The 27,668-nt window shown below is 50.1% G+C and overlaps 1 protein-coding gene and 1 pseudogene across 1 annotated transcript in view; both read left to right on the forward strand.

The window, feature by feature from the left end:
- The first annotated feature begins 612 nt into the window (after positions 1-612).
- The window catches only part of Slc25a37 (solute carrier family 25 member 37), a 42,129-nt gene continuing 15,073 nt past the window's right edge, over positions 613-27,668 (forward strand). Inside the window, exon 1 of the mRNA XM_057786070.1 lies at positions 613-911. Within this exon, the coding sequence (XP_057642053.1) occupies positions 702-911 (210 nt within the window). The 5' untranslated portion in view covers positions 613-701. The remainder of the gene's footprint in view (positions 912-27,668) is intronic.
- Positions 24,306-24,762, forward strand: LOC130885192 (40S ribosomal protein S23-like; annotated as a pseudogene).

A 27,668-nucleotide genomic window follows, 5' to 3' on the forward strand; every position in this document is an offset into this window, starting at 1 on the left:
GAAACACTTCCCAATCAATGAGGCTGTCTCCAAGCAAAGCTTACTAGAAGGCGGACCATGAGTGATAACTGTTCACTCCCTGGAATGTGCCCTAGTGAAACACAAAAAGGTACACCTGTTGATATCCGGTGTGCCCTTGATTCTAGAACACACCTCTCCCTCGACTCCAATGTCTGTCCACCCACCATGCTTCCTAATTCACATTCCCAGTAACTGTCTTCCTTTCCCACCCGATCCCCAGTCTTAGGAATGCTAAAGCTGGGTGACCACTGTCTGCAAAACCACCGGTTCTAGGGACAGCTCCTGCTCCTTATTTTGCAGCTCCGCGAGTATCTCTTCTGCGGACTCTCCCCAGGGACCTGAGTCCCTAGCAGATGGTCACCACCCCCTAGGTAGCACAACTTCCCGGGACACCCCAACGTCGGTTCTCGCCCCCATCCGGTTGCTTGGAAATGTGCAGTGGGCTGCGACGTCACACAGGGAGGCGGGTGCCCGCTGCCCGGCGCACCAATAGCGCTGCCGCGGCCAGCCTCTTCTTCTCCAGCCATTGGTGCTTCAGGCCGCTCGGCTCCACCCCAGCTCGCCATGGCGTCAGCCGCCGCAACCCGGGGGAGGAGGTTCCCACTTTAAGAAGTGAAGTTTTCCTCCCCCTCCCCCTTCTGCCCACCTCCTGCCGCCTCCCGCGCCCCGCGGGGCTGCGGATGGAGCTCCACCGCGGTGGCGTGGGGAGCCAGGCTGTGGGCCGGAGGATGGATGGGGACTGCCGAGATGGCGGCTGCGGCAGCAGGGACGCCGGGTCGGAGGACTATGAGAACCTACCGACCAGCGCCTCGGTGTCCACCCACATGACAGCGGGAGCAATGGCCGGGATTCTGGAGCACTCCCTCATGTACCCGTTGGACTCCGTGAAGGTGAGGCGCGCGTAGGACTGTGAGGGAAAGGAGCCGGGGGAGCAGCAGTAGCAGTGCGCGTTTTTTGCATCCCGTGCAGCGCTAGCCCTAGGGCAGCGCCGAGAAGCCACGCTGCTGGTCCCTCGGGGGCGCGGCGACATGCCAGGGGTCTCTCCCGGACTGGGTGTGTGCAGCTCAGCCTCTGGGAAGCGAGCCGAGTTGCTCAGCTCCTTCCAGGATGCCCTGGGGGGAGTGTTCCCAGATCCTGCTTGGGAGCCCCGCACTTTGGTCCCCGCCTCGGTCGCAGGGGATAAAGTGGGGAGCACTCTGCATAGCTGAGGCTGTGGCTTTGAGCCGTCTGACTGTGGCGCAGGTGTAGCACGTGTGCGGCTTCCGAGGGAGCTGGCAGCCGGGAAGCGCTAGCTCGCTGCTCTGCTCGCTGCGCTCTGTGGAGAAACCTAACAGCCCCCCCCCCCCCCCCCCCCCCCCCCCCGGCTGTGCGCCCGCTGGCTCTGGCTTGCCTGCTGCTCTGGCGTGGGTTAGGGGCTGGGGACGAGTCATGAATGCCAGATCCCCAGGCTCGGAATAGCTCCTGGGGGGGGGGGGGTACTGGATCGGTGACATACCCGTGACGCCTCCCTTCCCACTCAATTCTGCTGGGAGGCAGTGGGACCTACTGGGTCATTTGCTGTTTTTCGTTTGTTGTGAGGAGAACCTGCAAACTTGTATACGGGTTGTCTATGGGTTGTGTAATAGGCTTCCAGTTTGACCTGGTCACTTCCCTCCGGGTAGTTTCGCTTGTGCTTCTGTCAAGGGGCGATTTGAACAGGTGAGCTGCCTGTGCTGGACCTGGAGAGGCTCTGCGAGAGTTCCAGGAAGTAATACCTGTACTGACTTTTAGGGGTGGAACTCATCTAACAGGAGTTGGGTGGGGATTAACATATGAATAAACCGAGGTGCCAGGGAGGGGAACACAGGAGCTTGCTCGGAGTCTTAGCCACTTAATTCTGGGCTCACCCTTTACTATGGTTTGGGGAATTTAGTGGCCTCGCTAAGTGGCAATTGTTTTGTAAGTCAGGGGGCCAGGTCTGTACACAACATAACAGTACTTTATTGCTGATGCGGGGTCCACCTGAGCAGTTGTGAATATTGGGGTTTTCTCAGAGCTGGCAGTCAGTGACTGGACAGGCCTAGTCCAGGGAGAACAGACTCTGGGCATACGGCAAGGCCTGTCTTCCAGCTCGCTGCCAGACCTGAGTCATCTTTTCTCTCCCTCCACTGTCCCAGTGGGGAGTCTTGTAGTGCTCCTTGCCTGCCGCTGTTGAGGAATGAGTTGGGGGAAACATCTTAGATTTTTTAATTTACCCCAGAAAGACCTGGGGCATATACTAGATGGCATTAGTATAGAACAGATAAAATCTAATGGCATTTTTACAGTCTAATGTATCTTGGGTTAGAGCCGGGGGAAAGTTAGGAGCTGTTCATTTGAATAGACTTGGGAGATGACACTCCAGCAAAGGAACCTGTGAGGCCTGGTGCCTTTTGTCATGAATTCTGGGTCAGGGATTTAGCTTACTTTGAAGGTTAGTAGCAGTTATTACTATTTCATTTATTTGACAGTCAAGGCGTTTGTCTCCTCTGTGTAAGTCATGTGCTGTGTCTTTCATTCCCCCATACTGTTCCCTGGCGGTTTTGATTCAGACTTCATCTGTGTGCTTGATCTTTTCCAAAAAGTTCCCATCTGTGGAACTTTTTGTGGTGTGTGTGTGTGTGAGTGAGAGAGAGAGAGAGAGAGAGAGAGAGAGAGAGAGAGAGTGTTTGTGAGTTGTGAGCATGTGTGTGCTGTGTGAGTGAACGTGTGTGTGTGTGTAAGAGAGACCATGTGAATGTATATGAGCTGTATGTGTGAGAGAATGTGTTTTGAGTGTGAGTTGTGAGCGTGTGTGTGTGTGTGTGTCTATCTTCACTGTGGCCAGTATTCACCTTAGGGGGCTTGGTTACAAAATGATGTTTTTCTTTGCCAGTCAGCAAGTTCTCCTAGGTCTAGGTCTGCCATTTTGATCCTGGCTGCGGGTAGTGACCCTTGGGATCTACAGTTCTCAGCCTGGGTGTGAAGTTCCTTTTGTTCCCCTGCAACTTTCTTTGGGTAGCAAGGACTATTTTTCCTTTTTCTTTCTTTCTTTCTTTCTTTCTTTCTTTCTTTCTTTCTTTCTTTCTTTCCTTCTTCCTAGTTTTCAGCAAAGACAAAAAAGCACAGAGAAAGGTACGTAACACAGGCTTATGAGCCAGTGTCTACCCACATCTGCACGGTTGTCTGTGCCTAGCCTGAGGGGGCAGGGACACAGCTACAGCCCAGTCCTGAAAATGTTCCACGTGGGGAAGACCACAGCTGCGTCCCTCTTAAATATTTTTGGATGATGAAGACTGAGTAACTGAGTCAGGAGGCGTGGGTTGGGCTGGCAGTGCCCTTGCTCTCTGCCTCAGGCACTGATGTGTGCCTTTGTTTTGCTGTGGGGAAAATGGGTACTCGGTTCACCTTTAACCCACCCCCTTTCTCTGGCACACGTATTGTCCTTTTGTGTTAATTATTACAACAGAAACCAAATGTATGTAAATCATGTCTTGGAAAGAAAAAAATGTTTTGATTTTTTTTGAAAAGACATTTATGATCTGTGTAGTGTTCCCCCCCCCCCCCCCGCGCCCACTTTGAGCTTGTTGTTGTTAAATGTGAGTGTTGAGTCAGTCTGCTTTTTTTTCAGATTTGCTGTCCTAGGATGTGTGAGCTGTGGAACCCAGGGCAGGTTCTTTACCGCTCTGAGCCTGTGGAGCTCCTGGTTTTGTATAGTAAGAGGACTTATGGATGTTTACTGTTCTAATACTGAAGCTGTTTTTTCATGAGGCTCTGTCACCTTCCAATGCCACGTTCATGCCCAGTGTTTTTCAAACTGTGGGTTTTGACCCACTAGTGGGCTGAGCATTGAAAGTCAGGTTGGTGACAGCATGGTATATGAGCAGTTATGGCTTTAGAAGCAAGAGACACTGTCGAAGTTTTGTTTGGGTCATGTTTCCCAGAGACTGAAAAAAACACTTCTGGCCAGGCCAGATAGTGCACACATTGAATCCTAGCACTTGGCAGCTGGGACGGGACAGTGGAGAATTTGAGGTCAGCCTGAAGTCATTAGTGAGTTCAAGGCCAGCCTGAGCTACCACCTAGCAAGACTCCATTTCCAAAGTATGGGCATCTTAGATGGTCCATAATTTCTGATTCCACAGCAGCAATAGCCTTAGGTTGTTTAAGTTCCTATTAGGAAGACTTGCATCAATTTTTCTAACCTCTTTCTTTTCCCCTTAGTCTTCACAGCCTGTGGTAGATACAAATACTTCATTTAAAGAGAGCCTGATTGGTGAGACCTCTGAGTGCCCTTGGTTGTAGCAACCAACAGAGGGAAACCAAGTCAGGGATCTAGGATGCCTGGGTGTCTGCAGGCTCTTGTCCAGCCTTAGTGTCTCTCTAAACTGGGCTTGGCAGGATTTTCCCAGGCGCCTTTAACTGGTGGGCAAGTGATATGGTGGCTTAGACTGGCCTGTGAGGTGGATGCAAGAGCCCATGGTCAGAAGTGCTTAAGACTGTAGGGCGCATGCCAGGTGGGTGGAGGAGGAAATTCCATCCAGATTAGGCAGAGACCAGGCAAGTCAGCGTGGTAAGCACAGGGAAGAAAAGAGACAGGAAAGATTTGAAGTGGGGAACTTCCGCTGATCCTTTCACAGCCCTTCTTGAGTGGCTTTTCAAGAAAGCACTGCTCAGACTCTTCCTGGGTGAGCCCTCTGTCTTCCATGCCCAGAACGGCTCCTCAGGCGGTCCTCATGGGGATGGCCTAGGCATGGTCACAATCCAGCCTGCCTCTGGGACACCCCACAGCCCTTGAGTTTTTCTGGTTGACTGACAGAGAGTGCTAGCAGCTGCCCGAGCGCCCCCCTCACCAGCACTTCCTCATGCTTTAGAACAAAGTGTAGGACAGGTGATACCAGTGCAGCTTAAAGGCCATGGAGTCCCGATTTCCTGGAGCAAAATGATGGTGCTTTCCCTTTCTAACTCTGTGTCTTCTTTTCCCTGCCCTTCACTGAGAAGCATGTTTGGATAGGTGGGTGATAAGCAGAGCACCCCCCTCACCAGCACTTCCTCATGCTTTAGAACAAAGTGTAGGACAGGTGATACCAGTGCAGCTTAAAGGCCATGGAGTCCCGATTTCCTGGAGCAAAATGATGGTGCTTTCCCTTTCTAACTCTGTGTCTTCTTTTCCCTGCCCTTCACTGAGAAGCATGTTTGGATAGGTGGGTGATAAGCAGTCATGGAATCAAAAAAAGGGTTCTTTTCAACCACAGTTCTTTTCCTTCTTTCATGACACCCCAGTGCACGCGGATGACCGTATCTGCTGCCTGCAGCCCACTGCGAAGTTGCTACTTGACCCCTGCTCAGGAATGGAGGGACAGGCTGGGTGGGGCCCAAAGGTTGGAGGATAGTACCCAGAACAATAGTGAGTAGTGGAGGGGACTCAGCATTAGAAAGAAAATAAATTACCTATTTTTAAATTGATTTCTAAAACTGATACGTAAACTTTATTTGTTTATTTATTTAGAGTCTCTATGTAACCCTACCTGGCCTGGGACTCACTGTATAGATCAGGCTGGCCTAAAACCGGCAGAGATCAACCTGACTCTGCCTCCTGAGTGCTGAGATCAAAGGTGTGCATCGGTATGCCCCACCAGGGATGCTGGAAAGATGAGGTGATGGGAATATTTCTCTCGTTAGGGTTACTCTTGCTGTGATTGAACGCCATGACCAAAGAAATCTGGGGAGGAAAGGGTTTATTTGACTTACATTTCCATGGCACTGCTCATCACTGGAGGACGTCAGGACTGGAACTCAAACAGGGTGGGATCCTGGAGGCAGGAGCTGATGCAGAGGCCATGGAGGGGTGCTGCTTACTGGCTTGCTTCCCACGGCTTTCTCAACCTGCTCTCTCATAGAACCTAGGACCACCAGCCCAGGGATGGTACTGCCCACTATGGGCTGGGCCCTCCCCTATCAATCACTAGTTAAGAAAATGCCTTACAGCTGGATCTTAGGAGGCCTTTTCTCAATTGAGGTTTCCTCCCTTCAGATAGCTAGCTTGTGTCAAGCTGACATAAGATTAGCCAGCACACCTGGCCAGCTTTTCAATATGGAGCGGTATTTGAGGTTTAATTATTATTATTATTATTGTGCATGGGTATGATGTGTGATTGGGGGTGTGATCATGATAGGGTGCACATGTGGAGGTCAGGGGACAACTTTGGGAGTCAGTTCTCTCCCTCCACTTTTATGTGGGTTCAGGGAATGGCACTTGCATCATCAAGTACTTTACTGCTGAGTCATCTTGCCTACTGCGTACTTAGAGTTTAATGGTTGTGTGTGTGTGTGTGTGTGTGTGAATTGGCTGTGCTTCTTAAGTTACACAGAGCAAGTGTTCAGGGCTTGGGTGTGTGCTCTCCAAACTTTTTATTGACCAAGTCTTTGCCACATTGATCAACTCCTCTTGGAAGATCCTTTTTGTCTTCTTTTGCAGTGACCTACCTCAGGTCCCTATTTCCACTCACTTTGTTTTGTCTTGGGCTTTAGTATGTGTGTATGTATGTATGTATGTATGTATGTATGTATGTATATAGGTGTTTAAAGATTTTCATAATTATTTGTATATGTGTATTCCTGTGTAGGTATATGCACATGAGTGCAAGAGCCCACTAGGGGTATCAGATCCCCTGGAACTGGAATTACAGGTGGTTGTGGGTCACCTGACATGGGTGCTGGGAACCAAACTCTTGCCCTCTGCAGGTGTCTCCAGACCCCCCCCCCCAGCCTCTTCTTTTGAGGCATGAAACTTACTAGGTAGCCTGGGCTAGTCTCAGACTCATGTCAATCCCACCTTTGAGTGCTGGGATTGCAGGTGGGAGCCAGCAGGCCTACTGGACTTTTGCCTTTTGGTTGCAGATGACTGCCCTTTCCCAATCATTGTCTGAGTTACCTGCTCCAGTCCCTTCCCTCCCCTCCTCGCCCCTCTTTCTCCTTCCCTCTTCTCCCCTCCCTTCACTCTTCTCATTAAGCCACTAGGGGGGCCTCTCTAGAACCCCAGTGTTTCTCTTTTTCCCCATCTCCTTTTGTACTCACTCTTTCTTTTTGGGGGCATTGGTGTTTGTAATCTGGAGCAGTCTGGCCCCATCACTGCTGCCCAGGGACATAGCACTGCAGCCCTGTGGTTTGGCCTTGCTATTTCCTGCTCTATCTTGGTTGAACTCCCAAGGCTTACCTTAAACTGACTTTTTCTGTCCTTGGAGTTCACATCCCAGTGTTTGGCTTACATGATTGAGGCAAAGCCCATAGCTCTCCTGAGTAGTTCCTTATCCCATGTGGGGTTCCCCTCTGTATGCTGTGAATATGTCTTATTACCATTGGTTAATAAAGAAGCTGTTTTGGCCAGTGGCTTAGTAGAATAAAGCCAGGTGGGGAAATTCGAACAGAGATATATAGAGAGAGTAAGCAGAGTCAGGGAGATGCCGTGTAGCTGCCGAAGGAGAAAGACGTCAAAACAACCTTACCCAAAAAACCACAGTCTTGTGGCTATACACAGATTAATAGAAATGGGTTAATTTAAGATGTAAGAGTTAGTTAATAAAGAGCCTGAGCTAATAGACCAAGCAGTGTTGTAATTACTATAGCTTCTGTGTGATTATTTGGGTCTGGGCAGCCAGGAAAGGAAAGAGCAGCCTCAGATTACAGGTGGCGCCCAATGTTGGTTGCCCCAATGTTGCAAATAAGACTTTGGCTGATTGCCCAGGTAGCTAGTTGTCTCTTTCATTTACTGTACAATTTGAAAGTTGCTTCATTGCATATCCTGTTTACTCAAGTCCTATTATTTCCCTTCTCAGGGCCTTGATGGGGTTGAAAACTAGATAGTAATAGTTACTTTCCTCTTATGACTTAGCCAAGCCATTTCTAACATAAGACTTAGACTCCTTAGGATAGGCTTACTATTGAAATATTTAGCATATATTTCTTGCTTGATGTAGTTCATGCCACTTGTAATTCTAACTTTTATACTTGATATTTGTTCTTGTTGTATATAGTTTTGTATTGGGCTTGGAACTCTCTTATTTGGACAAAAGGGAGAGGTGCAGTGGGAATTCCTTCTTTGGGATGCTAGCCCACTTTGGGCGTGGTCTCATGTACTTTATATGCAGATTTAGGGGCATGCGTGAGCCTCTTGGCTGCTGGATTCAATTCCTGTTCCCAGCACATGCAGAGGACTCTGGACCGCTACCAATTCTGTGAATTGATTCCCTTATAAATAAACCTGTATTATACTCCATTCTGGGTTAGTGTGGAAATATTTCTTATTGCAACACTTATGTATAGAGGGAGAACCCTAATTTCCATCTTGCTTTCTCTTTCCTGGCCCCACTTCCCATTGATTGCTTCACCCCTTGTCTTTTCACTGGGCCTATGGAAATGTCTGGTTGACATCTTCCCCTGTCACTGAAAGCTGCTACCTCTTGTTCTCATAGAAGTTCGTCTCTCTTCCTAATGTTGGGGAAGTATGGGGACCTTTTACCTATCTTGCTGGCAGTGGGCCCCGGTTCTCACCTGTGTGATCTTGAAATAGTTTCTTAGCCTCTCTGGGCCTGTTTCCCACTTGTAGAAAGAAGACATTGTTCTCTTGGGTGGTCAGAGAGGGTGAGATCCTTACCATGCTCAGAACAGCAATTGATACGAGGGTGTTCTCCAAGAACGAGCCTGCTTCTTCCTCCTTCCCTCAGGTAAAGTGACTGTAGTCACGGTCCCTCCTCCAAGGATTTGGACCCTTGGCAATCTGCTTCTCTCCAGATCTCTATGGATTGGTGTGGATGAGCCTGACAGTGCAGGCCCCTGGACCTAGTGTGTGTGTGTGTGTGTGTGTGTGTGTGCGTGCCCATGCGCGTGCAGAGTACATGCATGTGCATGCGGTTTTAATTGGCCTGGAACTTGCTGATTCAGCTAGGCCCCAGGGATCTGCCGCCCCTGCCTTTGCAATGCTTGGATTATAAACATACCCCACAGCTAGCTTGTGCTTGTATGTGTTCTCTTTCTTTTCTCTCTCTCTCCTTCTCCTCTATCTGTCTGTCTGTCTGTCTGTCTGTCTGTCTATCTATCTATCTATCTATCATCTATCTATCTATCTATCTATCTATCTATCTATCTATCTATCATCTATCTATCTATCTATCTGTCTGTCTGTCTGTCTAGGCAGGGTCTCAGTATATAGTTCTGGAACTCACATGTAGACCAAGCCAGCCTCTAATTTACAGAGCTCAGCCCACCTCTGCCTCCTGAGTGCGGGATTAAAGGTGTGGGTTCTGGGGATCAAATTCAGGTTTGCAAGGCAAATGCTTTGCCAGCTAAGCTGTCTCCCCATTCCCACTCTCCCATTCTTCACACCCTGGAGATCACTGACGTTCACCTCCATGGGTCCTAGTTCTGACCCAGAACCTCCCTGCCTCATCATCTGTTGCCTTCCTTGGTCCATTACGGCAGCTGCTGCCAGGCCTTCAGTGTCTTCACCTTTGCTTCTTTACACTTAGTTCTGGAACTGAGCCCTTGGATAGTTTGGCACTGCCCCCACTGGCATCCTGTGGGCCCTGAGCTCTGGGTCTGCCCTCCTACACCCCACCAACCCAACTGCCTCTGCTTTCCACACTGCCACAAGATACATCTCTTCCTAGCTTACAGAGAAACCGGGACCCCAGACGGGCCCATCTTCCGGTCCGTGTCCTTCAGGCTCTTTCGTTTTCCAACCCTCACTGTAAGGGAGCAGGTGTCTCCTCTTTCTGCAGGCCAGCAGTTCTCGACCTTCCCAATGCTGCAACCCTTTAATACCGGCCCTCATGTTGTGGTGACCGCCAGCCATAAAATTATTTCGTTACTACTTCATAACTGTAATTTTGCTGGTGTTATGAATCATAATGTAAATATCTGATATGCAGGATATCTGAAATGCGACATTGGGAAAGGGTCTTTCTGTCCCAAAGGGTCGCAGCCCACAGGTTGAGAACCTCTGCTCCAGGGGACATTGACAGTGACAGGGAGGTGTGATGTTCATGATCCACCCAGATACCACAGGACCGAGTCCTGACTTTACACCTAGGGCATGTGACCTAACCTCTATCACCTCAAGTCCCTTCCTTGCAGACTGGGGGACATTACCTTGCAAGGTTACTGAAAGAAAAAAAAATGTGACAATGTCTGCCCCGTCCCCTGTGTGGTGAGGCTCTCAGTAAACGGTGCATGAGATAGTCATCTATTTCGTCTCCCTTGGGTCACCCAGTCCAGGGTCTTCAGCCCCTGCTCCATCCAATGGTTCCTCCAGAGCATTTCTGCAGACCGGGGCCAGCTTTGTTGTCTCAAATAAACAAGTCCATTCTAAACTTTACCGACATTGTGAGAGGACTCTTGTCATGTGATCTCCCCTTCCTCACGTCCCAATTTCCGCACCTGCCTTGTGTTTTGACACAGTGTCTCTTGTCGTCCAGGGTGGCTTTGAACTCACTCTGTAGCTAAGGATGACCGTTGTACTTCTGATTCTCCTGCCTATTCCACCTGAGGGCTGGGATCACCCCTGCATAGCTCCGCAGGCTTCTGCACCCACCACTCTCTGTATTCTGCTAGTGATCTTCTTGGGTTTTGCAGCTGATTCCCTCCTGGTCCTTGGGTACTTGCCCCGCACACTCCCAAGCTCACAGGGAGTGTTCGGGTCTTAGTTTCCATCCGGGCTCATAACTCCGCCATCCCTTTGGATCTCTCCATCTCCAGTCCAGGCGCTCAGGAACAGAAGCACCAGTGGTCTCGAAGACATCGTGTCTCTTTTCGGTGCCCCTCCAGCCACCCCTGGACTCAGCATGTCTGGACAGCATAACCTATTTGTTGGTTTAGGCTTCCCTTTTCCTCACCTCAGTGGTGCCCTTCTGAGAGCGTATTCCCGACTCTTTGGTGTGATGTCTTCAGCTTCTTCCTAATTCCTGCTTGTGTATCTCCGTGTCCAAGGTCTCTTTACCGCGCTTCTCCACCCCGCTGCCATGCTTTAGGGTCTTCGGATTTGCCGATGGGTCTTGGCTTCCGGGACGCCCCCTCTCTCCTCTCTTGATTTTTCTCTACGGTGTCTTTTCCTTCTAACACACATTACCATTTGCTTGTTTATAGTGTTTAGAGTTTATGTGCTGTTACAGCATTCTTTATAATTATTTGTGGGCTTCCTCTCCTCATTAGAATATCCACTTCCGGGAGGCGGGGCTTGTGTTCTGTTAATCTCTGCCTTTCCATGACCTGAAACCGAATAGGTGCCAGGAAGCATTTGGCGAATCAGTTTCTGCTGAGACCATTCTCCATTCTGCAGAGATCGCCCTTCACAGCTGCTCCTGGGCACCTGACCTCAGAGCCCTCTAGGTTGATTCCTCTGAAATCTGAAGTGCGACAGCACCAGTTGCGAGTCACATTTGCTGAGACACCGTGACCAGGATTCTAGGCGCCACAGTTTTCATTAGGGAAGGGCCTGGATTGCCCACAGCATTTATGACAGTCAAACCGAGATCCTGCTGTAAGGGTCATCTAGCTGGCTTGCATGGTGCCAGGCCCTGGGGGAGGGGTTGGGGGGGAGGAACAGCTCTGTCTTCCTGCACTGGACCTCAGGGTCCAGTGACTTGGGCGAGAAGGATGAGGTGGGAGTTGTCGGGGTTCTGGGGTAGCCAGACTGTTGCTTTCTTGAAGGTCTGGAGTTTAGAGCACTGTGGCCTGGCCTCCTTTGGGGACACTGTTGAGTAAAGACAGTGATGGTGGGTCCTGACTGCCCCCACCCTGCCAGGTACCTTTAGTCATTCTACAAGTTGACACTGGCTCACAGAGGCGCCTTTGAAAACATCCCCCTGCTGTGCAGTCTCCCAGACAGCCCAGGATGCTGCAGCTTAGTCACCCAGGGGCCACAGCCTTAAACCCGAGTCTTTTTTTTTCAGAGAAAATAAAATGTGTTGTAATTGGGAGAAATCCCAGCCGGCTTGGGGCAACAGTTGCATAACAGGTTTAGGAAATGTCTGTCCTCTGATAGTCGAGCTTAGCCTGGGTCGCCATGGCACTTCCTGTGTCTGATGAGCTCCTGTGTCCATCAGACATGGCTGGGCAGAGCCTAATTCCAGAACCCGGAGGTTCCGACAGTCCACATAGTAGATAGTGCATTCTGTGGCTGGAGGAAGCCCCTGCTCCTGTATTTCAGTGTGCTGAGAGTTTTTACCCCCCAGGATGGCTGGGAAGGGTACTTCTGAAATGTACCTGTAGGCTGGGGCTCAGAAGAGGTGCACATATGTTCTGTTTATGCTGGCATTGAAGCCATTTTAAGCTAGGGGACAGACAGCCTTCTGTATTTAATTCCTGGTCTTGCCTTTAGGCAGTTTCAGTGTTGAGAAAGTCATCTCTCTGAGCTGTGTTAGAATTCTGTTGTCCACGAGGGCTGTAGGCTTCTCATCTGAAGTTGGAAAGAGTGGCCATGCTTGTCTTGTCTTCCGTTTGCTCCATTTGCATCTTAGAGATGATGCAGCCAGTTTCGTCAGGAGCCCAAAGTGTTTTTTGTTTTTGTTTTGTTTTGTTTTTTGAGGCAGGGTTTTTCTGTAGCTTTGGAGCCTGTCCTGAAAGTAGCTCCTGTAAACCAGGTTGGCCTCGAACTCACAGAGATTCATCTGTCTCTGCCTCCCGAGTGCTGGGATTAAAGGCGTGTACCACCACCCTTCGACCCAAAGTGGCTTTTTTTTTTTTTTTTTTTTTTTTTTTAGTGTTGTTGTTGGTTTGTTTTTTCTTGTTTGAAACGGACTTTTGTTTTGCCATTGTAGCCCATGCTGGCCTCTGACTCCTAATCTTCCAGTTTCAACTTCCCAAAGTGCTGAGATTATGTATTAACCTACATACATAGAACGTAGGTTTTTTTTTTTTTAATTTTGTTTTCTGTTTTTATCTCCCTCCCTCCCTCCCTCCCTCCTCCCTTCTCCCTCCTCCTTCTTTCCATTCCTCCCTCCTCTCCAAGTGTGGGTGTTGGTGTCATGGCATCAGAGGTCAGAGGTCAGCTTTGGGTGCTGACCCTTACCTCTCCTCTTGTTGGGACAGTGTCTCTTGTTCACCACTGCACAGGCCAGGCTAGCTGGCCCGGAAGCTTCCAAAGACTGTCCTGTCTCCACCCCTCATCTTAGGATAGAACAATAAGATTATAGACAGTATTGTGCCTGCATTTATGTAGGATCTGGGGATGAAAACTCCTGTTCTCACTTGTGTGACAAGTGGCTTTTCACTGAGCCACCTCCTGCGCCTGGGATTAAAGCCCTATGCAGGCTGCTCTGCATATTTATTGTTAAACTGGGCTCTTAGGGAAAAGGGTAAATTCATGTAGGATAGTAGGATTCCCTGTGACTGTGGCCTTGGGCTTTGACCTCTTATACCCCGTTGAGCCCTCAGATGCCTGCTGCTGTCTTCACCTGGGACACAAGGGAAGAGGAGGTGACCACTAGAAGGCACAGGGCTGTTGCTTGGGGATCCTCTATGGACTTAGCACTGCACACCTTCATTCTCATTTTGAGGGTCTTGTCCTCTGGAGCACCAGACAAATGGGTCTAGGGATGTCTTGGGGAGGGAGACCCCTGGATCAGCTGGCTCATGAACTGTGTATTGTCCTGGTTTCTGTGCTAGCTGATCTGTGTAGAAACAGGTGTCATTGTCTTGGGGTCCCCTGGCCTCCCTTTCTTCATGGTTTTTTGCTGGTACTTGGCATCAGGAATCAAAGGTAGGGATGAGTGCTGGCTTGTGGGTCACAGGTCTTGCCCTCTGACTCAGCTATGGCCTAAGTGCAGGGTGCTCTCTGTTGGGACATGGCAAAGTGGTTAGGGGTGCCCCCAGGCTCTCTGGTACCTGGATTAAAAGTGCTGGGTAGCTGGTAGGTGATTAGTTTCAAGGAATTGGACCCAAAAGGATGTTTCTGGTGGTGGTGATGGTGGTGGTGATGTGTGTGTGTGTGTGTGTGATCTGCCCTGTGCATGGGTGTGCAAGTGAGCTGCGTGCATCTCAATGAAGAAGTGAGAGGTGGATTTCCATAGTCACCATCTCTGGGTTTGGTTGCTCCTGTAGCCTCCAATCTGTTGCCTCCCTAATTCATGGTAATGTCTGGCTACCCTCAAGCAATGGTACTCATTGTAAGGTGGATGCCTCACCCATGGGGTCTGATACCCAAGAGTGCTTATTACATCAATTCCTTGAAGGGAGATGGACCATTCTCAGGGACTCTGCACATCAGAGGGAAGGAAAGGGTCTATGAGGCCCTGTGCTGGTTCAGTTGTATCTCAGCATGTGTCTAGGCCTGAAGCTATGGGTGTTAGAACAGAGATGAATGCAGCTCATTCTGCTACATCATAGCAGGTCCCCTAGATACCAGCTCATCTTGGGGATCTCCTGATGATCTGCTTTGGACTAGGTCCTGATCCCTGGTGAGAACACTTTGTTGTTTTGGGGTTCCTGAAGCTCAAGCTCAGCATTCTTCCTCAGTTCTCTTTTGGGAACTTCATGGTGGCTTGCAGAGACCAGCCTGTCCTAGGAGTGAGAACATTGACTGTCTGAGCAGGGGAAGGTGGAAGCAAAGGTAGGAAAAGGGAAACACGGCTGGGCCAGAGGTATTGCTTTTCAGAACGGGGCCAGAATTAGTGAAAGCAGGAGTGGCCATGAAGTTTCAGGTTTGCCTAAGTAACCCTTACTGCCCCAGGTAGGGGGAAGGGAGAAACTCTAAAAGTCACAGCAAAGATACAAGGGTGTTTTCCAGAGATGCCAAGGACACCGGAGCTTGTTTTGGAGGTGGAAACTCATAAGTGGTTACTTGTTCCCCGGGAAGGTGAGGGTGTGGCTGGGCATGCTTCCCTTGTTAGCTTTCCTTCGGTTTAGTGCCCATAGCTGCACTGGTGCAGTGCAAGAGGACCCTCTGCTCCTGCTGGCCAGTCCCGGGTGAGAGGGGGCACCTGAAACGTTTCTCCTGGGGGTAAATCCAGCACCACGTGCACGGTCCTCCTGACCATACCACCATGCGACTGTGGTGGTCCCTGGCCCAAGAGGCCTTGGTGACTCAGTTTGTTTTCTGGTCGCTCTGATGGGGGATGGACCCTTTTCTGTGTCTAACCAGTGTTGGGTAGTTACTCAGAAGAAACAATAGAAAAAGAGACTTAGTCTGATTGAAGTCGAGCCCAAGAAAGCACCAAAGTATAAGAAGGGAGTCTCTCTCCCCCTCACCCCTTCTTGTGCATGTATGTGGTATGCATGTGTGCGTACGTACGTATGTATGTGTGTTTTCACCTGTATGGACACATGTGTGGGACAGATCCAAGTGTGTTTTTAGGGAGGCTTGAGCTTGATGCCAGGTGTCTTTCTCCATGTATATGGAGGCAGGGTCTCTCAGTTGACCCCCCCCAGGGGACAGCCGCCTTCACCTCCCATGTGCTGAGGTTATAGGGGAGCCACCGTATCTGTCCAGCATCTACATCAGGTTCTGGGGTCTGCACTCAGGTCCTCGAACTTGTACAGCAAGCAGTTTGCCTGTGGAGCCATTTCCCATGGAGCCTGGAGGGCCCTCCTTAATGAAGTCATACTTCAAACTATTTTTCCCCCTTTAGTCTCATAGCTTTTCCAGAAACATCTGAGTTTCTCAGTACTTGTGCATGCTGGGAAGGGAGAGGGTTCAACGAATTCACTTCCAGAATTATTGAAGATTGACAGGTACGTGTTAGAGGTTTAGGGATGTCACCTCAGAAATGGCCTTTAATTATAAACAGAGCAGCCCTCACAGTCTGCGAGTTGCTTTAGCTCAGCTACTTGTTTACTTCTAACGATTCAAGTTTTGGATTGGAGCTGGAGAAGTTGAAAATGCAATGTGCTGTTATGGGGTGCATAGCGCCATGACTACAGATAGCGGTGGGCTCTGTGAACCCTCAAATGTAGGGTTCCCCTCTCAGGCTTGGGAGCGGGTCCCCATCACTATGGCGACACGTCCCAGACCTTGCTCTTTGTGTTTTATGACAATGACATCCTAAGAAAGTTCCTGAAAGTCCCTTTCAGACCTTGGAAATCCAAAGTGACTGTTGGGCTGTCCCCAGAAGCCTCTGTACAATTGAGAGCAGATGTCTGATCTCAGAGTAGCCAGAGAGAAGGGACCTGGAAGTATAGGGGAGTGATTTTATTTTTTTTTTCATTCCAGAGGTGGGACCTCAAGGAAGAGAGGTTAGGCTCATGTTTACTTGCAGTTCAAGGGGTATATTGACTGCACAGCAAGTGTGACTCAAACTCATGGCCTCTGTTCCTTGGGGCAGTGTGACTTCTAGGTGCTCTATTTAGACTTGGGCATTGATGTAGACTCCCAGCTAGAGCAATTCTGCCTTGAGAAGAACGCTGGGATGGAGGATTGTTTGCAGTGTATTCTGGGAGAAGAGCCAACTGCTCATGTACCATTTTTTTTGTTTTGTTTTGTTTTGACCTGCCTTGTCCCAGAATTCCAAAGTGCCCGTCTCAAAATTATAGTTTATTTTGTTGACTTGAAATCGCCAGCAAGAACACGGGCCCTTCATTCAGGCAGCTCCAGAATGTTGACTGACTCCAGCCCCGCCCTGGAACCTAGGGGAGAACGTCCCAGATGTTTCTGGAGGGCTCTGTTTATAGCACTCTGACTCTTGCCCGCCGGAGACCTTTCCCAAGTTCATCACCAGGAAGCTGAGTCATCCAGGGGTCAGCTGGCATGATCAAAAGTCATCCAGTGCTGCCAGCAGCACAGATAGCGTTGGCTGGGCACTTGGGGGGAGCGGTGTAGGAATGGCTCCTCCTCCCACAGCATCCCCTCTCTCGGGGTGGGGATTGGGGTGGCAGCTGCACATCCTGGGGTAAACAGCAAAGAGCCATCTCCTTCCATTCACTCAGATTCTTTCCTTCTCTGAATCCAAGGCCGAGGTCAGAACCAGACAGAAACACAGTGCAGAGGATAAAATGCCTTCCTTATGTCTCAGGTTTGGGTTCAGCTCCCCGGCTCATCTCCCGACCCTGTCCAGGTTTAGGGGCCAGCAGTCCCCTAAATCACTCATCCACATTCCCGTTCCACAGTCCCACGTGCCCGAGTCCCTTTCTTTTCTTTCCTGTGTGTGTGTGTATGTGTGTGCACGTGTCTGTGTTTATAGAGGCCAAAGGACAATGCTTAGTCATTACTCCTCGGGTACTGTTCACCCTGTGTGTGTGTTTCATACACACCAGCTTCACCTTCTCCAGCCTTGGCATTGTTACTGCTTTGAGTCAGGGTCTCCTATGTAGCCCAGGCTGGCCTAGAACTCACAGAGATCTGCTTGTCTCTACATCACGAGTGCGGGGATTAAAGGCCGGTGCCTAGCATTACCTTGCCTTTGTGAGACAGGCTGTCACTAGGCTAGGCTATTTGGCAAGCTAGCCCCAGGTTTAACCTTTCTTTCCAGGTGCTGGGATTGCAAGAGTGAGCCGATGCGCCTGGCTTTTTTTTAAAATGTGGATTCTGGACGTCTGACTCGTGCTTTTTGCAAGTACTTTACCAATGACTGAGCTATCTCCCAACCACAGGCAACTTTCTCTTTGTCCTACACATCCCCAACTTTCCCATCCTCAGCTTTGGTGTCCACCTTGCCATCACTCCCTAATCTAAATTAGGTCCCCTGCACCTCATTTTATAACACTGCCTATTTAAGACAGAGTTTGGGGTTTCCTATTTCTCCCCTACTAGATCATAAATACCTCAATGGCTGGAACCCCACACCTTGCTGGGCTTTGCCCCCAGGAGCATACTAGTGGGTAGCTCGTGGGAAGATCTGGCAGGACAGCCATTTTTCCTCCTGGGGACTCTGCAGCCTGGGCTCACTCTCACCCTAGTCCCTCATCTTTCTGTCACCCCTGGGAGCCCTTCTCTCAGGCAGCTTTGGTTTAAATCACACACCCTCCTGGTTCCTTCTTCCCAGGGAGATTTTAGTTAGCCTTGGCTCTCACCCGTAATGGAAGCTTTCTGCCTTCTTCGCGTCCAGAGAAAACTTAACTGCAAAGTGTCAGGAATACATTGTGCATGTCACATAACGTCGGTTTCGGTTTAACAAGCGGGGCCCAGAGACTGAAACCTGGATCTTGTGATTGATCTTTTGGGGTGTCCTTTCCCGAGGCCCGTGCATGTGATGCTTAGGGTTTCCTATCTGGTGTCACCTTTTGGAGATGAGGTAGAAGGTCCGTGAAGGAAGGACACTGGTCCAGGTAGTGTGGCTGGCCTGACTGCACATATATTCCCCTGTGCTGTCGAGATAATTTAACAGTAGAGTTTGTGTGAATTATGGCCCCGGGAGCTTATCTCCAAACCTTGGGCCTCTGGGACCCCCTGAACCCTGGGACTCAGCTTTGCTGGTGCTCATGGCCTTGACCATTTCCCTGTGTGTTGTGCCCCGGACTCTGGAGGCACACATGGTAGATAGTCTGGGGAGCACTTCAGACCCTGCTGTGTGCATGTGGGTGAAACCTTGATGGCTCCCCACTCCTTGGCCATTGTTAAAATGTCTCGGTGAGGCACAGTGACCAACAGTGGATGATTCTCACAAGGAGCAGCCGCACAGATGCCTCGCCTGATATAATTATACGCAGAGGAATGAGCAAGCGAAGGCTGGCGACAGGACCGCTCTGAATGCTGCTTTCTTCCTCTGTTTATTGGGCTAATCACTGGACACACCGTAGAAGGTGTGGTGGCTCTGTGAAGGGTGTGAAAGCCGGCCTGTAGAAGCTGGCAGGGCCGCACCCAGTTTGGAGGCATGCACAGGGTGCCCGTCTCCCGATGCGGTGTGGGTTTCTGCTGAGCTGCACCCCCTGAATCCCGGGCCCCCCTCCCTTCCTTGGTATCAATGCCAAGGGCTGTTTCTCAGGGCCACCAGCCTTGTCACCCACCTGGTCTCTCACACAGACACATTGCTGGTTTTCGTCCGTCCCCTTGAGCCTGAACAGCTGGGATGTGTCCTGGGAGGGTGTCTCCTGGGGAGGCAAGTGGCTGGCACAGGCTGGGGAAGAAGTGCTGTGTCATCCAGGCAGATTGGCCTATGGAAGGAGCAGGGCTCGGGTTTTGTGGCCTAAGCATTTTGTCTTTCTTTTCAGATGCTTTCTCCATACAGTTCTGGGCTAGGGACAGTGCTGTGTGGGGCAGGGGTGCGGGGAGGGCTGTCTGCCTGGGCAGACAGATGGACAAAGGCTAGCTCCTGGATGGGCTGGCCTGCAGGAGACCTCAGGGAATTCTGAGTCCAGACTCTTGAGATACATGCTTGGAGCAAACTGTAGGTTAAATCTTTTTGAAATTGAGACTAAATATACATATACATAAAATATGTTGTTTTGCTCTTTTAAAAACTCTGTGTGTGTGTGTGTTCACGTATGGGAAGGCCAGAGTTAACCTGGAATGTTCTTCCTCAGGAGCTGCCCATCTTTTTTTTTTTTGTAAATTTTTAAATTACATTGACACACACACACACAAACGTGTATGTGCTTTGCCTATATGTATGTCTATGTACCACATGTGTGCTTGGTACCCACAGAGTTCAGAAGAGGGCATTGGCTATCCTAGAACTGGAATGACAGATAGATGTAAGCCACGATGCCGATACTGGGAACTGAGCTCAGGTCTTCTATAAGAACAGCAAGCTCTTAACTGCTGAGCCATCTCTCCAGCCCCTGACCATGTCTTTTGAGAGAGGGTCTCTTTTTACCCTAAACTGCTAGGCTGGCAGGCCAGAGATCTCCAGGGATCCTTACCTCTGTCGCCAGTGCCTCTTTCTGTGCCTGGCGTCTGCATAGTTCTCAGGATTGAGTTTGGGTCCTCAGGCTCGTTTGGCAAGCACACATTACTGACAGAGCCATCTCTTGCCTTTTCCACACATACCCGTCACTGATGTTTAATGCTTTTCCTTTGTGATGTGGCCAGACTCAAGACATCTTTTCATCTTGCAAAACTAAACACCAACTCTTAAATAACGAACTCCTATTTCCCCGCCCTCCAGACCCTAGCAGTCTCCATTCTGCTCCTCTTTGAATGCCGTTCCTTTAGTGCCCATGTAACCAGAATCTGCCCTTTTGCAATTGCTTATTTTAGTCAGCATAATGTCTTCCAGGTTCACCCATTATGGAACATGTCAGAATTTTCACCCTTTCTAAGGCTAGACAGTATTTCATTGTATGACTAAGATTACATTTATCTTTGTCTATGATGGATAACTGGACTCTTTCTGCCCATCCGAATACCCCAAGATCCTGCTTTCATTTCTCCTTGGTGTATCCCCACAAGTGGATTGCTGGATCCTTGGAAATTTTGCTTTTAACTTTTAGAAGAACTGCCTGGCTGTCCTTTAAATATTCCTACCAGTGGTAAATAGTGTGCTTGAAGGAGAATGGCTCCCATAGGCTTCTGTATTTGGATGCTAGGGCTCCAGTTGGTGGAACTCTTTGGGAAGGATAAGGATTAGGAGGTGTGATCCTGTTGTGGAAGAGGTGTGTCACTAGGGGGGTTTCAGCTAGTGCTCCAGCTGCATCCTTACCTGTGTGCTGCCCTGCTCCCCACCATGACCATCTACCCTCGGAAGCTGTAAGCAAGCCCCCAGTTAAATGTTTCTTTGTATGAGTTCCTTGGTCATGTTGTCTCTTCACAGCAATGGAACAGTAACTAGGACAAGTGCACGAGGGTTCGGGTTTTCCCTGGTTTTCAGTCTCTCTACACCTTTGGTTCTTTTTCTGACAGCGTCTCCCTGTACAGCCCTGGCTTAGTTTGAACTTAGATGCTTCCTGCCTTCACTTCCCAAGTGCCGGGATTTTAGGTGTGCACCACCGTGCCTGTCTAGGTGTGTTTAAAAACATATTTTTTAAATACAGGTGTTTTAAAGCTGCAAATAGGTCTAATGTATTTTAATTAATGTACATTAATGTTGGAGGCTTACCTCCTTCAACTAAACATTCCTACACACTGATGCACCTTTGTTTATCTGTGCCGCCAGTTACACAGATTCTGAGGTTTGACATTCTGAATGTCTCCTTAGAGACAATGTTGGCCCCATTTCGTCCTTCAGCCTATGTTTGCAGTTGTACAAGATGGTGAACAAAAGCACTAGGAGTCTGCCTGTCAACCTCCGTGCCAGTGGGCTCCCAGAGAGGCGACACGATCGCTCAGTGTCCCTGTGGTGCAAGCTGCACAGGTAGTTGGGTCTCCTAACTTCCAGAACATTTTGGGGGACCATCTGTTTGGCAAAGTGAGTCCCACCACCACGTCAGCATTTGTACCGGGTGTGCATTCCTAGAGAATCTCAGGCCAGAACACCTGCATCCCATCTCTGGGCTGTGGGGAGGCTGAAGTCCTCCAGCACAACGGGGGTGGGGGTCATGGGCAGGGGAGGGAGGCTCTCCTATGTGCAGACCAGCAGCTGATCTCAGACCCTCACTCGTCTGCCATCCTGCGGCAGCCACACTTCCCTGCACTCCAGAAGGCATCCAACGAGGCCAAAGGCTTGCCATTGAGGGGAGCTTGGCCATCACACACCACACAGTGGTCTCAGTATATCTTGTTGCTCAAGGACCCTCTCCAGCCCTGGGCTGGAACTTTAGTACCCAGTAAAGGTGAGCCAGGAGGCCAGGTGAGCAAGCTTCCTGGAGCACTTTTGTTTGCCACTCTTTTAGCTCATGTAAACCGATATTAGCCACAGCTCCCCATCCCCCACACTAGGTAGCTGTCCAAGTTCCCTTTGTTATATAACCAGGATTAATTTAAGCAGCTCTATCCCTTCATTCAGAAATGGCAGGGAAGAGGAATGACTGTGGGAGTCTTGGTGTCCCATCCCCCCCCCCCCCCCCCCCGTGGGACAGCCTGGGCAACTTCCCTTCCTCCTGGGCCTTCACTTTCACTCTGTTGAGTGGGATGGTAGAACGGAAGGGTACCTCAGGTGTGCCAGAGTCTGCAGACAGTGTTTAATGGGTGGTTTCGCTCCCACCCTGGGCAGATAGATCTCAAGATCTCCTTCTCCAAGCAAGGAGTGTTGAAGGAAGAAATTAGCATAAATGACACTTTCTAGTTTTCTGGGTTTTTTTTTCCCCAAAACCAAACCAGGATTAGATAACGGCTTGCCAGATCCAAAGTGAAGGGCTTTCGTCTTCACGCCCTTTCTGGAAGGTGGTAAGGATCCCCACACAAACGAGGAGACACATCATTGCCTGACACCATGGTTGGTGGAGGAAGAAGCCTTCACTTGAGATGCCTCTCCAGAGTCTGCCCTGTGGTCGTCAGGAAGTGGAGGTGGCCTAGCCTCAAGCTCCTTTGGTCAGAGAGGATAGGAAATTAATGCTGTGGCCTTTAGTCCGCACCCAGGGCCCTGTGGCTAGGAACTTCCCCTCAGGAGCCCAGAGCCTGTTGTGTGGTTTATTGTCATCCTGTTTTGTAGTCTAATGGGATTCTGTTTATACCTGTCCTGAAGTCTTGGGTGCCAAACATCTAGTCCTTTAGCAACCAGGCTAGGTGAAGCTAGTCTGCATGGTGGATCTTGGGGAGAGTCCAGGCATCCATATTCATAGAGGTGGTTTCCCTCTCCCGCGTAGGGAACACACTGGTGGCTTCCTCCTCCTAGGTTGGGAACACACTGCAGACTTTCTACAAGTCATCGTAGCAGAGACAAACCCTTATCGATCACTTGGTCCCTGGACTAGCTGACCAACGTGCTTCCGTTTCCTCATTCCTTCATCTTGGGAAGCATACAAGGTAAGAGGTCTCTGCAGGTGAGGCAGCCGAAGGTCAGAGAGGTCAAGTAAGTTGCCAAGCTACAAAGTTGAATCAGGACTTCAGTGACTAGGTGGCTGAGGATTGGGCTATCTTTGTGTCCCGGCTTCAGATCAGCTTTCGCTGTGCACCTGATGGATGAAGGCATGCATTGGTGGAGGATGAACTTGTAACTGTCCCTGCCAGGCACAGAGATATCCTAAGGAACTGTCCCTTCCTTTGACTATCAGACTGTTGAGACAACGCAGCCCAAGGTATTGGGATTTCCCCCAGGAGTCTCCCGCCTAGAGAAAGGAAGAGACTGCAGGCTGGTGGCAGTGTCCCCCGAGGGAGCTTATCTCCAGGGAGGAGTTCACAACAGTTGTCAACATTTCAGATCACCTCGTAGGAGAGATCAGAGCTGAGGCAGTGATTGGCACTTGGCCTAAAACTGCCTAGCTCTACATTCCTCTTCCTTCTGTGTAAGCCAAAACCTCACAGCAGGACCCTGACGATGGAATGGGGGCGCCACTGGGCCTCTGTGTTTCTCTTCCCAGCGTGGGCACCTTGAATAAATCCCCTTTCCTCTGCTTTCTACAATGACTTGTGTATTTAGTTGATCCATTTAAGACAGGTGCCTGAGCCTAGGTTGCTGGGACTGACCCTAACTCGGGTAATGAACTGTCAGTTCTTCTCCATGCCCCACTGTCCCCAGCCTTGTGCCCACTGCCCCCAGAGTGGCCATCCTCTGGCGTGAGGCCTCTCACCTGTCTCTGACCCTCTGACCCCCGTCTCTCTATTCCATCCTGTCCCGTCCCATCCCATCCCTTCCCATCTTTATCTCACTGAGCTATCAATTAGCGTCCCCAGACAGAGACTAGAAGCTGTGTCTCTGTGACGCCTTGTGTGGATGGTTGACGTGGGCTTCCACCAGACCCCGAGACTGGGTTTTTCAGCAAAATATAGTCCCTGACCGGCTAGCTCTGTGTTACTTTTCCTTTGGAGCAGACCAAAGTGGGAGGTCCATGGTGGAGGGGAGAGGGGGTAGCACTTAGAAGGCAAGTGAAAACTTTGAAGGTAGTCCTACTATGCCAGACAACCACTGCTGGTAGAGCCTCAGCCTGACCTTGCTTATCTTCCTGGATCCTTGTTCTCTCCTGCACGCAGAGTGAACCTGCCCGGTACAGGCCAGTAGGCTTCTGTGGTGCCTGCATGGGGACTCTTGTGTTAAATTTGTTCTATTGTGGCCTGCCAAGCTTACTTATGCTTTGTGAAAATAACATGCTGTTTCTCCAGTTTGTCCTGACATCTTGTCCTTACTTGTGAATGGAGTGTTTACAAGCCATTCAAGTCCTCAAGACTGGCTGAGTCAGTGGGAGGCCTCAGAAGTGCGCTTTATTAGCAGGGAGTTGAACTGTGTCTCTTGGACGCATTAGCCTTTGGATACTGGTACGTTTTGAACATCCTGTTTAAAACACAGTGTTGGAATTGAACTGCTGCTGTTTGGATCATGGCACCTGGCAAGATGGACAAGTGTCATGGTCTCTGGACGGCCAGGAAGTTCTGCAGTCCCCAGTGGAGTCCAGAGCGGCATGATAAACAATATAAGAAAGCCCACATGGGCACAGCCCTGAAGGCCAATCTTTTTAGACCTACCTTCTCATGCCAAGGGAATTGTGCTGGCAAAAGCAGGGGTTGAAGTCAAGCGGCTAAATTCTGCGGCCGGGAGGTGTGTCAGGGTGCAGCTCATCTAGAATGGCAGGGAGATTACAGCGTCTGTGCCCAGTGATGGCTGCTTGACCTTCACTGAGGAAAACCGTAAAGTTTTTGTTGCTGGATTTGGTCCAAATGGAAAGGCCATAGGTGATGTTCCCAGAGTCCTTTCTAAGGCTGTTCAAGGAGCCAGTGTGTCTCTTTTGACCCTGTTCAAAGGCAAGAAGGAGAGACCGAGAGCATGCGTTTTGACAGTGGAAACACAATAGTAAATTTACATTTTCTGAAAAATAAAACAAAGAAAATGAACTGCTATTATAGCACAGTTGAGAAACAGGTCTTTCAAGGGGGAGACTGAGACAGGGCTCTGACCTACTGAATGGATTGATGCCCTGATACAGGAAGAGGTCGGTTACCATGGGAGTGGGGGAGGGCCTGATGAGAGTGTTTGCCTGGATTTACTGTGTTGCTTGCGCCTTCCAAAATGCAGGGACCCTCCCCAAATATTGGCATATGCGCTTGGACTTCCCGGGCTGTGATCCCCAAACATGGCTGCTGTTACAGCCAGTTGAAAGTGTTCTGTTATAGCGGAAGATGGCCTGAGACAATTACTGGTTCAGCTCTATGTTTCCATCCCTCTAGATACCCCTCCTGCCTCTGACCTCAGGGGGTATCTGGCCCAAATTCCTTTTCCGGAGACCAAATGGTGATATGTTGATTCAGCACTATATCTAGTTCGACATGAGGTCTTTGGGGGAAGTGGCTCAGGACTTGGCCTGTGAGGACGCTGGTGTAGGCCATGCATAGACAGAGCCCACTAAGAGCTGCCTGGACTTGAACTTGGGGAAACTGGGGGAACTTAGACAAAGGAGATGGTTCTGTGTGGCTTAGTGTGATCATAGAAGCGGTGCATGCTGGGGACAGGCAGGAATTTGGCTTAGAGCATCCCCGGAGTTGCGTCACTTGGTTCCCTACCACGATTTCCTCATTTCTAAAATGAGGGTAGCTTGCCGTTCTTTTCTTGTTTTTATTATAGTATTTTCGGTAAATAGGGATAAGGGCATAGAGTCTGCCAGTCTGTCAATGACAGAAGCAGGACTAGAGGCTCTGTCCTGAGTGGGCAGGAGTGACCCGTGTCTCAGGTTTCCCTTCTGTCTCCCAATGAGGTCACGGTTGCCCCCATGAGATCCCAGGCCTGCTATCTGGTATCCTGGGAATTTGCTCCACCTGAAGGGTAGAGATCAGTTAATCCTTGGGGTGTGTCTCACTTGGGGTGTTCTGAGAGTGTCTCGAGTAAACTGGCCAGGCATGGATTCTTTTGTCCCTCCCTGCTGGCTGTCGGGCCTTCTGGAGAAAGGATTAAACCCAAGTCCAGTTCCTGGGATCGGGAATGGGAGCCGTAGCCTCGTATCCTCCGAGCCGTAGGCATGCTATGAACTGCTGCCCTAGATAGAGGGGACACCCAAGTGGTGTGTGTGACAGTGGCCACAGCTTTGGAGAGAGCAGCCAGCCTGTCTGGGGACCCTGAAGGGAGGGTTTCTGTCTGTCCAGCCAAACGTCTGAGATTTTCTGCTGGCTGTTTTAAGTAGCATATAGCCATGCCCGGGAAGTCAGCTGATTGAATTCCAGATTCACGGGCTCAATTCTGGCCCTCCTTTCCGTTGTCTGGTCCTAACCTGCCTTTCCTAGAGCCATCTTCCGATGCCCATGTAATGTTCCAGCTCTTCTCTGAGTCTTGGTCAGTGCTCCTCCTATCCCCATACCTTCCTGAGGGACATCCCTGCACATCATATCCCAGGCACACGATCTTGTCTGCCAGTTAACTCTGCTTGTCCACATGGTCCTTTTTCCTCAAATACCCAACGCACCCCCATGTCTGTGTGCTCCCTTAGCTGGTTCGTTGTTCCCATACCCTCCGTGAATGGGCTTGCTTTATATTTTTCTCGGAGAGTCTAGAAAATTAAGTAGTCTAGGAAGAGCCAAAGTGACAAGTTCTGACAGCTCGATGCTCTGTCCCTTTTCCTAGCTGAAGCTTGAGTGACCCCTCCCTGGCCACCTTGGAGGTGAGAGTCTTTGTGCCCTGGTGCGCCCCTGTGTGGCCATAGGGGGAGAAGCAGGCTTGGTTCTATGACTCCTTCACACAGCCTGAGGAACTTTGTTATTCTGGCCAAGGTGGAATTCCATTCAACACACCATGCAGTTTGTCCCCCAGAAACAGCAAGTGTGTTGGCTGGGGCCTAGTTTAGTCAGCAGAGTGTTTGCCTGACATGCACAAGAACCTGGTTTAATGGCTAGCACAGCAAACAAAACTAGCATTACCACCGAAAACACACCCTACTGGACCCTGCGGGTTTCAGTGCTGTCCCTACACGGGGAGTGGCAGGTGTGAGGATCCTTCCTTGTCATAGGTAGCCAGGAAGGCAGGACTGCGGGACATGGACATAATGCCATTCAGAGGATGGGGATCCCTGAGGGTCGGGAGTGAAGGGAGGGCAGAACCTTTGCTGTTTGCATCTGAACACACTTTCTCTTGGCCGCCTCCTCACATTGGGGCCACCTGAAGAAATTCCGGAACCTCTGCGTGGTATAGGCTCCTCCAGACCCACTCTCCTCACTGTTCTAACTCCGTCCTCCTAGCTGGTATTGCAGCTGGACCAGCCTTTCTGCTTGCTCCCAATTAGAAGTTCTCAGCAGAGGCCTTCCAACCAGCATGGGAGGTCTCTGATCAGAATACATGTTATGGAGCACCCCCTGTGCGTGCCGCGTAGACTCCTGCTTCGCCACCGGTTCCGAAGACAGCAGCGACCACTCGGGGTGGTCATCCTCTCTTGCTGCTCTCTAAACATCACAGGACACGGATTTCCCCCTGATTAAATAGACACATATGCCTGTCTTTATTTTCATACATCTGCATAAGGAAGTATGTCTTGTGGGTGTGGTTTCTAAATCGGATGGTGTAAATTCAGAGCATGGCGGATGAGTTAGAGCAAAGCGTACTGACTCCTATGAAAGCAGTGTGATAAAATTCTTTACTTTGTATGCTGATTTTAAAGATTAACTTTTTACCAAATCAAAGCCTGAGCTGAATGGAGTTCAGAGCTCATGGGTGAGCTGAGGTGTGTGCAGCGCATCGTTGACGTCATGGTTTCTCCTCCAGGACTTAGCCCACTGCGTC

Source organism: Chionomys nivalis, chromosome 12 (assembly GCF_950005125.1).
Source record: "Chionomys nivalis chromosome 12, mChiNiv1.1, whole genome shotgun sequence".
Lineage (NCBI taxonomy): Eukaryota > Metazoa > Chordata > Mammalia > Rodentia > Cricetidae > Chionomys > Chionomys nivalis.